The 12,031-nt window shown below is 34.8% G+C and overlaps 1 protein-coding gene across 1 annotated transcript in view; it reads right to left on the reverse strand.

Moving 5' to 3' along the window:
• The window catches only part of EML5 (EMAP like 5), a 96,320-nt gene that overhangs the window by 62,361 nt on the left and 21,928 nt on the right, over positions 1–12,031 (reverse strand). The window contains exons 3-6 of the mRNA XM_063399135.1: positions 11,205–11,303; positions 10,572–10,640; positions 8,628–8,813; positions 1,173–1,308 (exon numbers count right to left, since the gene is read on the reverse strand). Coding sequence (XP_063255205.1) covers positions 1,173–1,308; positions 8,628–8,813; positions 10,572–10,640; positions 11,205–11,303 — 490 coding nt within the window. The remainder of the gene's footprint in view (positions 1–1,172; positions 1,309–8,627; positions 8,814–10,571; positions 10,641–11,204; positions 11,304–12,031) is intronic.

Consider the following 12,031-nt stretch of genomic DNA (forward strand, 5'->3'; position numbering starts at 1 on the left):
TCTTTTACTCTTTTTATCTATTTCGTAGATAGTGGCATACTTGCCCTTGGAACATAAACTTTTTTTGTGACTCCTTGGAAGATATATATAGAGTACACCAAGAGGTAAGACAGTGGAGTAGCAGAAAATGCAGTTAAGAAAATGAGCAAGAGGACAGGTTTTAAAGGCAATCCTCAGAAGTATACAAGAAAAAAATAGTCAAGGGAAAAGAATCAGGAAACTCATTTTATTCAAGATAAGATTTTTTTTAAATCTTGCTCTGTCATGGGCATTTGACAAGGCAAAAGTTTATGGTAAGAGTCTGTAAGATCAGAAGTAAAGGAGGCAAACTGGAGGTGAGAACAAGTCTGAAAAAATGAAACACGGAATGAACAGTTTCAGCTAATGCATCACAACTGAGAGGCAGCAGCTGAGTAAATTTAAATTTAAAGCAGAGCCACTCCACTGGGCATATTTAAAATTAAATGTATTTCATCTTGTTGCAATACTTCACAATTTTGATGGGAATATCATGTCAATTGCAATCAGTTATGTATTGACCCTGAGTATCTCATTGCTGTCAGACATTCTAGCACATTTTCAGATTCTTGGCAAGATATTAGAAAATAACAAAAGTGACTGGGGCAAAGAAAACCAAATGCCAACAAAAGCAATATTGTAAGTGACATTAGTGCTTCAGTACATTTGTATTCTTCTCCTAAATCATTACAGCAACAATATCTGAAACATTCTATGTAAAATTTTAGCATGACATGAACAGTAACTGAAGTCATAGTTACAAGTAAGCAGTGTTCTAATTTCCACAAAACTATAGATAACATCCAAATAGTTTTACTGAAATTTTGGATAACAAAGGAAATTGTTGTACTCGGTTGTTTTATACTGTAGATCTCACTGCTTCAAGTTCTCTTAAAGCATTACTGTTCCTTGTTAAAAACTGCTCTGCACTAGAAACAATGTGCATAAAAAAAAAATCTGTGCCTACATCTGTGTACATATGTACTGTTTGTAAAAGTAACTGTGACCTTCATAATAGTGAGCATGATCTGTTTCTAGCAAATAGTTCATATGTACATAAAACAACATTTTGGGTTTTAAAGTCTTTTCTTGTTTAAAACACTGATGAATTTCCCATCTTATTGGTATATTGGAAGTGACAAACTTCTCTTTACCTTTATATCCCTGGTCTGTTTCCCTGAGATCAATCACAGTAATTGGTTTAAAATTTAAGTCCCACAAGCGAACACAGCCATCCCTGCCACCAGTGGCAAACCCCTCTTCACATGCATTCATGCTGAAAATTCCTGCCTAAAGAGAGAAGAAAGTTACTTTTAACAACATACACAGATTAGAGAAAACCAGCATGCAACTAATACAAGCTTCAAATACGAGCAGGTCAGAAATGGAAACAAACTGAAAACAAGCAGAATTAACAACGAGCGATAAACAGTAAGTGAATGGCTGTAAGAATGCTTTCCTTCTGATGATCATCATCATAGTGATGCTGCTTCTTATCCCTAGAAAGAGCTTCATTTCATATCCTCTTGCTAAAAGGACCTGGTGCATCTGTAATCAATGTCAGCATGAAGATTTCCCATGATCTCTGTTAGGCTTGGTTTAGGGCCTTTGTTGCTAGTACTCAGCTGCTATACAACAAGACAAAAAACATCTGGGATTTTTTTTGTTTTTTAAACCAAGGAAGATTGATTTAAAATTTAAGTTTAGAAATAAAACTTAAGAAAAACAATGATCATACTACACCATTGAAAATTTATTATAAATTCTTATTCTAAAGGCAAACATCAGGAAATAAAACCTAATCCATTTTCTTCAACTCACTTGATACATGTTTTCTTCAGCATAAGAAAGAGGCAAGGATGATATATGTAGTATTAAAATAAAGATACTATAGCCACATAGCCACTATATTTGATTTAACAACACATATCTAAATGGCATACACACTATTAGGGTTTTTTTTAATTACCTACCTACACAACTGACTAGCCTTATGTTCAGCATTAACTCACACATTTCAGTAAGCAAAGCTACTGAAAGGGCAACTTCAGCTGATAAGCCTATGAGAAGTTTAAAAAATTGCTCTATATTTATTTAAAGTATGTAATATTCAGCTATGACGAAAGTAAACAAGAGAGCATTAGAAACAATGGAAGAGAAAATCTGTCTCAAATTCCTGTCCAAAAGAAAGTAGAACAGCCAACAGTATACACAGATCTTCTATAATATTGGTCTGAAATTTCGGTTTTGTAAAGAAGCAAAGTTCCAAGAGTTCTTTAGATAGGCTCCAGATTTTATAGTAATGAAGCACATTATCTGCAAAGATGAAAGCAATTTGCAAAGGAGAGATTGGCTTTTGGGAGAAAACAAAGCTGCACACTCACAAAGCAAATTAAGATATAATGTGACTTGTGAGAATTCTGGGATACTCATGACTATTATCTCCTACCCATATGCTTTTTCTTCTTAAATTACAACTAAGAAAAATATCTTAAGGGACTGGTCATAATGAAATATGGATTATGTTTGCTTCTCTAGCATCAGGTAAAAAGGATATAATTTTTCATGTTATAATGTTTCATCTCTCAGCTTTCACAAAAAAAAGGAAGCCTACTAGAATGTCAAATGACAATGAAAACTGAAAGACTAGGATGACAGAAATCAAATTTTTTGACATATCATGTCCATTCTCAAGAAAGAGACTTTCATGACAAGCCACATGTTCAGGAGCAGTATGTGTCTGAACAGAAATGTAGTGGAATTTTTAAGTCATAAGCAGCTTAGAAGGCTAATTCTCATTATCTCTAATGTCTTGAAAATCCTCTGTTTCTTTAGGAGCCTAGAGGGTTTTGAAAATACAGCACAAACTGTCTTTGTTTTTCTCTATGTGTATTTGTCTGTTTTACTACATTAAACTTTAATATTGTGAAAAGAAGTCTTATGAGGAGCAGCTGAGGGAGCTGGGGTTGCTTAGCCTGGAGAAAAAGAAGCTCAGGGGAGATCTTATCACTCTCCACAACTTCCTGATAGGAGGCTGTAGCCAGGTGGGGGTTGGTCTCTTCTTCCAGGTACCAAGCGACAGGATGAGAGGAAATGGTCTCCAGTTGCACCAGAGAAGGTTTAGATTGGATACGAGTAAAAATTTTGTCACTGAGAAGGTTGCCAGGTATTGGAAAAGGCTGCCCAGGGACTACCTAGAGGGATAATCCCAAGAAGTGTACAAAAACAGGTGAATGTGGCACTTGGGGATAGGGTTTAGGGGTGAACACAGCAGTGCCAGGTTAACAGTCGGACTTTAATCCTGGAGGCCTTTTCCAGCCTTAGTGATTCTATGATTCTAGGTGCCATGAAATAAATAACAGTCTAGAGGAATTCAAGCTCATTCTGTAGCATATGCTGAATTCTGTCCAAGTTTAAGTCTTTTAAAGCTCTTTTTGGAATGCAATCTTGATAATAGAATTATTTTCTTTTCTCTAATTAACTCTTTCCAAAATCCATTATTTAATTAGTCAGTATTAAAATAATAATCAGACATTTGGCAATGTGGGAGCTGGTGGAATGCTCTGAAGATAAGATCAAGTGGATCCAGCATTAATCTGTTTTCCATTCCACAGAACATCCTTATCTTGAAAAGGACATAGTGGTTGTCAAGGAGATTTGGCAGATGTGCTTGCTCAATATCTTGAAATGCAATAGGACACTCTCATTTCAGTCCTGTGCCACTGGGATAAGAGAATGAGATGAAAACTATAAAAAATGTCCCTCATTAACGGGGCTGTAAGTATCTAATGGAAAAAGCTGAGCTTTGCTACATTTCATAGAATTGTTGGGCTCACACTTTAAGAGGAAAAGACAGATTCTTTACTGGGATAGCTTGGCCAGTAAATCCTTCATTTTTAAAACTGACAAGATTGTTAATGCAAATTAACTTTGGAGTCTTCACGCTTCTTTAATCCTTCAGCCTGAAATTCACTCACTAACGTAATTTGATTCTTGATGGCTTAAAAACCCTCTAGGAGTAATGAGAGGCAAACAGTTGCACTGACTTTGCTAGATCCAATTCAATGTGAGCTGCAAAGACTGTGCTTCTGAATAAAAATAAAAGGTGTAAATCAAAGATTTCCATCTTAAAACATATCAAGCTCGGCAAAAAGATTGCGTTCTTCTTTTACAAATTCTTCATTGCGCTTCTTAATGAGCATGAGAATTCTGGAAAGAATATCTCAAATCGATCAACATTTTCTCAGAATGCTGAATAATTTCCTGTTTTTCCAACATAACCAGCTGGTATCACATCTGTGTTCCCTTAATTCGAAAAAAAAAAAATTTGGAAGGGAGCAAATAAAAACATAAATGTCCAGATCTACCAGAAATTATAGTTGAAATCTGGAGATGTACAAAAAGAATTTGACAAAGATTATCCCTCCTGCATGACTCCTTAGCCACTACTTGAATCTAAGAAGTTTCCAATACTGAAGCAGTTTATGGTTTTCTACTGTTCCTGGACCTATCTTTCCCCCATGGGACAAAAATCAAGTGTCAGTTTATCTAAATGCAATTGTTTGTATAAAATCCACCACTCTGACTATGCAATTCCTAAGATGACTGCAGCTAGCTATAATTAGGACCAAGCTTGGAAGATCATATGGAAACTTCAGAAGCTACTTACTACTGAGCAACATGGAGAACAGAGACACTATGCCAACACAAAAACAACTCCAGTGCCTCCTTTTTACTCCCAGATACACGTCAGGACACAGAAATGTAAAGCATGTAAAACAACACACATGTTGGGCACTTATTCCGAGACACTGTCTCTCCCAACACATACTGCACAGTAAGGAAATGGACTGTAAACGTTTAAGGTAGGTGTGTCAGTGGGTTCACAGTGGAGAGACACTACTGTGAAATGTGATCTTCCTGTCTAGCAAATCATCCAGAAAACAGTTCCAAAATGTGCACATTACTATAAAAATGTAAAGTAGTTGTCTATATACCTCTCATTGGCTAAACAAAGTGGACAGTTACCTTTGAAACCAATGACTAGTCTAAGCAGCAGGAGAAAATACTGCATGACTTAATGTGTTGGTACATGATACTAGCTTAAAACCATTCATTTAAGTTCATTATATTGTTTCCATCTATATTTAATTAGTATCCAGCCAACTGACATAGACGTGCAAGTTTTAACAGAGTGCCTGTTATTTAACCTCAAGCTTGTTATTTAACCTCAGTTTCTGACATCAATCCACACAACTTTAATGTGTACCTCTGAAAGACTATCTGAAAATTAATTATTCATCTGCTCAGAAAGCATCTTACGTACGTTTACTACACAAGGCAAAAGCATAGCACACAAGAATCTTTAAAACATACAGTGCTTTAACTAAGCATCCAATTTTGTTTTAATATCCAAGTAACATCTTGTAATATCTTAACAGTCATGGACTACCTTGAATTTAGAATATATAAGGTGATAAGTGGAAGATTCTATAATCTGTTCTTTGCACTTTACACAAATGAGACATCTATTAAAAGATCCGGTTTTTTATTGGTTGAGGTATTTATTAACTTTCCAGAGCCAGATCCATGACCTACAAATAACATCATGGAGTATTACCATTGCCTGTGAATTTAGACAGGCCATTGCTTTCTTTCTCCCCTTTACAATTTTCATTATTAGGATTATTATTTAGGAGGCAAATCTATAGTTGGAGTTTCCCATTGTTATCCATTGTTCCATGCACATGAACTCTGTGCATTTACTCCTAAACCCTGTTCATTTGCATCTTTTCCTACTTTTCATTCCTACTTCTACTTTAAGTGAACTCACTAATCCTCTTCCAACTAATTCTACAGTCACCTCAACTTATGTGCTTTCAACACTTTGTTTCTAATCAGACTCAGAAATCTGCAGGAAACTCTACTTTCCTCTCTCTTCGTATTGCTATGACAGAAAACAGATAATCTGTCTGAATTAAGAATTCTTATTTTGCTTGTTAAAGTTGCTATCTGTTTCCTTGGTGGCTCATACTGAGAGACCATGGTTTCTTTTTCACACTGAATCATTTCTAAAATGAAAAATGTCTTTTCAGCTAGAGCAACTGTAACAAAGAGAACCAACCTTTGAAAAGAACAGGTTTTCTATACTAATGCAGAAAATGTCTTAATAATAGCTTAATAAATCTGGGGCTGGACTATTTCTCCACATCATTAATGTGCTTTAGAAACTATTTTCCAGTATCTCAGGTATCTGCTATTTATGCTGCAAGAAAAGAATGATATTTATGCAAATGATGAGACATCTTCCTTCAATAAGGTTACAGTTTATGTCACACCTGTTGAGGAGTAATGATGCAAAATGATGAACAGGTATGCAAGGATGACATTTCCAACACTAGCATACTAAAGAGAAATTTGTATCAATTCCCTACTATGTGCACACTGTCCCTTCAGCCATATACACACACCATAAATCTTGTTATTTACACTTGCATTTTCTTCGGACAAGAAGGACATAATTTATAAAATTAAGTACATTAATTTATTAAATTAAGTAGCCATAAAATATCATGATAATATTTTAGTATGGCTGAAGAGATACAGTCATTCCAAGTTTCCATATGTTTGGTTTAGAGTAGTCTGTCACTATTATCCTCTAAGATAATTTTTTATTGAAAAACAAGGTTTTGTTTTGTTGGAAAGAAGTTTCCATATTTTATTGGGGTTTTTTCTCCCCCCTGAAATTGGTGAGATTTGTAGTGACTCTAATCTCTTGTAAAAATGAATTTCAAAGACACGAACTAGTGTCCCTACTTAATTTTCAGTACTGCAAAGTACAATTCCATTGAGCCTAGATGACAGAGCCAAAAATAGAAGGCTAGATGAGACCTACTCCAAGGTCACCTGAGCTCCATCCATCGATGTTACTGAAGATAAGGATGTTACTGCACTTCAAATTTGATCTTATGGTCAACTAAGAACTGACACAGCACATAAGGGAATGGAGCAACAAGCCCTCATAATCTTATGTTTTTCAGTTGTGTCATTTCACACTTAAACAGTTGAAAAGCACTACATTATTCTGAGAAATAAAGTGTTTCTGTTCTAAATAGCCCCATTAACAAGTATGCTAATATGCAGGACAGCTGTCTCCTAGAGCACCAACAGGATGGGAGAGTATTTTGGCATCAGTTTTTGACAGGAGACTAAGTGCTCTCCTTCCTCTGGGAATTGAGGACTGCATTGGCAATATACAATCATCTCAGGAAAACACAGAAAAAAACAGAACACTACTGAACACTTATTATGAAGACTGAAACCAGATCTGAAGTTACAAAGCAAGAATCAGGGATAACTCCACACTGTAAATACCCCCTCATACTTCCTGATTTACCATTTGGGCCTTCTTGAATATATTTAATGTTTCTACAGATGCATACAGGATCTTGCTGTATGTATTATTACAGATAAACACACATGCTTGTGTGTGTTTATCTGTAATTTTTTAATATATATATACACACATAAGCTTCTATGTATATAAAGAAATCTCAAATGCAAAATATACTCTGGGATGCATTTCACGCACAGATGTTCCTCATAACTTTATCTTTGTTCATAACCACAGACAGTGTCACTATACAACTGTCTGAATAAGTACTCCAATCACTTTCGAATTATTAGTTCATTCAACAAGCTGCAATCATCCTGAGTGTGTATTTCTAAATCTTTGGTTAACCAAGAGTCTCCTTACTACAACTGACTGGAACCTCTCCCACACACATAACGTTCGTCACTTCGTCCCCTCCATTCTACCTGATTAAATCAGAGTGACTCTCATACTTTAGTTACAAATGTCAGGCCACCCAGTCCAACAGGCCAGTTAAAACAAACATATTTTTACAAGCAAGAATCATTCATTAACTGTTATTGAGTTTTATCTAGAATTTTGAAGCTGGAATATCAGAACTCACATGATTGTTTTTTCACCCCGTGTTAAATTGCTAATATGAGAGCTTCGAATATTATCAAGAAGGTGCAATGTTTTTCAACCCAAAAATTAACATTCAACTAGCAAATCATATAGCTTCATAAAGTGACCTTAGCAGTTTCATGCTTCATAGGTTAAACTAACCAGAAACTGCTGCCTTTGTTTTAAATTGATACTTGGACAATTAGAAGTCAAATCCTGCATATTACCTAATGAGCAGTATACGAGGATTTTCACAGTTTAGTATACCTAAATCACATTGCAAACCAAAAAGTGGGGGTTTTTTCTGCCTACTTTAATCACAAACCCATATGCTTTGAAATAACATGGAAAATGTAATTAAAACCTACATAGCAAAATTATAATCACTTCATATTCATATTAAACATTAAAATTAAAAGAAGATATTACCAAGCACTTCAGAAAATTTTTATTAAGCCTTCACTGAGATGCCTTCACTTTTCAAAGCTGTATACCGTTCTAAAAAAACATTCAAATAAGACACCCTGAGTATGACTGAAACCATTTAGGAGCACAGACAAGTTGACCTTGCGTGGCTCTTCCCAGCTTTCCAGAAATCTACTTTACATTAACATGAATTTAGAGACACACTTACAGCATGTGCTCCCTGTATGGTCCGTACAAGGTTGATCCCTTTCCATACATAAATGTCTCCATTCAGCGCACCCGAATACGTCACTTCATCCCTGGCACAGGCGAGGCACAAGATAGTCTGGAGATCACCAGTCTTGCCAAAGACACCACGTTTTGGTGTCAGAGAATTGCCACACAAGCTCCAGAACTGTAACACAAAGTTAGTTGTCCAGTAACAACTGTCTCAGCAATTCTAACTTTAGACATCCTTTATTCTTCTATATCAAAACTTGCTTCCATCTCTATCTCACTTACAGGTTTGAATTCAGAGAGCCTTCTGCTAAGCATTCATATCTGTAAAACTTTCCTGTTAAACCTTCATCTTCCCCAACACATGACAGTAGTATTTTTTTAACTAAAGTAGAGATTTCAGGACATAGACCATGTTAGTGCTTGAGAAGCAACTACACACTCACTTCATTAATCAAACACCTAGCTCCAATGTGGAAGTGGGTGCTGTATCTAAGTAATTTTTCAATATCAGTTCACTTGCAATTATCCACATAACTTGGTTAAGTACTATTACAAGTTGCATAAAATATCATCTGAGAAAAAATACCATAGTATTAAAAACATGAAAGTAGTTCTTGATATCTGAAAGAACAAGAAGGTGTGGTTCAAGGAAAACACACATCAACAAAAATCTCTTGCCTGATCCAAATGCCTAAATACCTCTAGAATCCTGATTTTCAATAATGTTTTTGCAGAGAAACCAGAAATTATTTTTAAAATTATGTTGCTATTTAAAAGGCTTTGTAGAGCTTTAAAAGTTGCTCAAACTTTTGCTTATCTAAATAGGTATGTTTTGATATCATAAAGACATCTTAAATATACTAAATCACTGCTGGCAAATATTAGCTTACTGTTGGCATAAAGGTCCTCTTAGAGAAGTAGAAAATAAAAGATCATTGTTAAGCAAGTTCATGGAATTCTGTAACTGACATGCTAAACACTATGCCAAATTAGACTTGTGCAATCTAGCCAAAAGATTTAAGACTTTTTCCAGCAGGCCATTAATACATATTACTTCAAATGTTCATTGTATAAAAAGGAACACATTTTCCCCACCATGGGAACCTACACACAACAGGAATACAGAACTTTCAAGCTGCCATCTACTGCTGTTATGTGGTAACACAGAAAGCGGTGCATGGGAGAAGAGAGTGACTTTTGACTGATGTGAAACACAGTTCCTAATCACTGATAATCCTGTTGACAAAGTTAAACCTGAAAAAGAAGTTGTTTCTGCACAGCACTTGCTACATGGATCAGAGCATGCGTAAAAAAAGACATGAACTGTCCAAATTATGAACCCTGTAAAATGTACAGTGCTTTCCTAATGACAAAGGCACAGACAGAAGCAGGGAAAAGAATTAAAAGAAAGGAAAATGCTTCTTTTCTTCCTTTCTCTTCCACTGTCTCTCCATACTCTCTCTAAATGGTAAGAAATAGTTTTTAAATTCATTTCACCTCTGTAGTGTAGCAATTCATTCACTGTTCAAGATTCAGAAACTCGAGTACCCGGAGTCACCTTAAACATGTGCATCCTGTCTTACACAACTCTGGACTTCATACAGCGTGTTTTAGAAAACCTACATTTTAAATTATATTACAATCATTACAATCATTGCTACTGACAACTTTCATTCCTACTACATTACGTCTGCTAGGGCATGAAGTCTTTTGAGCAGTCTTTTGAGGGTCTGTTTTTCACTATACAGGCCTTTTAACATATCTAGTGCAGTCATGTGTGATTCATGATTGCAGTTCTAAGAAGTAGTATTATTCTTACACAAGACCTTCCATATTATCATTCTATATTCCTTTTAGATTCTATTTTTATATATTTTATAGAGCATATATTACTGAACCTTAAATATTTATAAATGAAGAGTTATTTCATTACCTTGATGTGTTTTACACCACAGCTGACAAGCTTGTTTGGCTGGTATAAATCCCAAGAAATATCAAATATCTGCACCAAAAAACCCAAGGATGTTAGCAGAGATGGCCTTTTTAGCACAAGACAGTAAAAACAGTAAAAACTTTTAGCAAATTAACAGGGAGTCTGAAATGCTTTAAATGTGTCTATTGGGAAGACTTTTATCCTCTCATTTCATACTGGAATTTCAATATAGACCCAATATCATTCTGGCTTTTTTTCCCCTAGAGTAATTAAAACACATTATTAAAACAACACTAAGCTTCATTTACAGACTAGAAAAATTTAAGCAATTATTTGCATTTTGATTTCCCATATGGGGATTAGGGTCTAAGAAGGGAATTAATTCTGCACTTCCCCTACGTGTTTTCAGTCTCAACAAATCATACACAAATAAATATTAAGTTACACATTTTATTCTAGAAATAAATGCACACATCTTAAATATCTTTACATCTTTATGCATATCAAACTTCAGGCAAATTCAGTTTCTAAAACAAAATGTTTTTTGTTCAGACGTAGGTCTAGTACATATATACAGACATAGTTTAACAAACTGAAATGTCATTGATGCTCAGACTATTGAGTTATACTTACTCTGTCTGTATGACCAGGAGCCATTGATAACAATTTTCCTTTTCTCCAGTCCCATACACAAACCGTGTTTTTCGAATCCAAACCAACTGAGACCAAACGCTGAAAGTGTCCAATTTAAACAAATAAAAATGATTCAATATATTAATGAAAGCCAAAGTCATTATTTTGAATGAGTTGCAAAACGTGTAACATATTTGAGATAGAAGCATTAGCTCCATTTTGATATAGAAGAAAAAATAAGCTATATCTTACAACAAAGCTTACATAGATGCATCTTTTCAAGTACAACATCATGACCATAAAGATCTTCTTAGATAACAACATGATAATAACATAAATTCTGATTTATGATGTTTAATATATATAATTATATATAGCACACATGGCAAGCTGCAGTCAGGAGACATTTGCAAAAAAGGAATAATCACTGAAGTGAATGAAATTGTGTTTATCTTTACATGTAACTTGCAAAATTCGGGATTTATTTTACAAGTTCAAGAGATAGAAAGAAAAAATATTCTTTTCAAACTTCTTGGAAACAAGCAAAAGATTAAAAACAGTTAAAGGCTTTGAAAGTCTTTTGCTTGATTCTTGAAGACACACATGAGAAAATATTTCTTTCCAAATACTTTCTCAAGCCAGAATTCTCAAACACAATGTCATGAAGTCTTCATTATTCAGAAAGAGTTTGAAGCCATTTATACTATAAAACTAGGATGGACAAAAAGATTATTCAAAAAAATGAAGAAAAATAAAATTTTGAGATCTTCCTGTGCTTTGCAGCCTGTCTTGTCTTGATTGTGAAGACACCTTGCACAGATTTCTTG

Source organism: Prinia subflava, chromosome 5 (assembly GCF_021018805.1).
Source record: "Prinia subflava isolate CZ2003 ecotype Zambia chromosome 5, Cam_Psub_1.2, whole genome shotgun sequence".
NCBI lineage: Eukaryota > Metazoa > Chordata > Aves > Passeriformes > Cisticolidae > Prinia > Prinia subflava.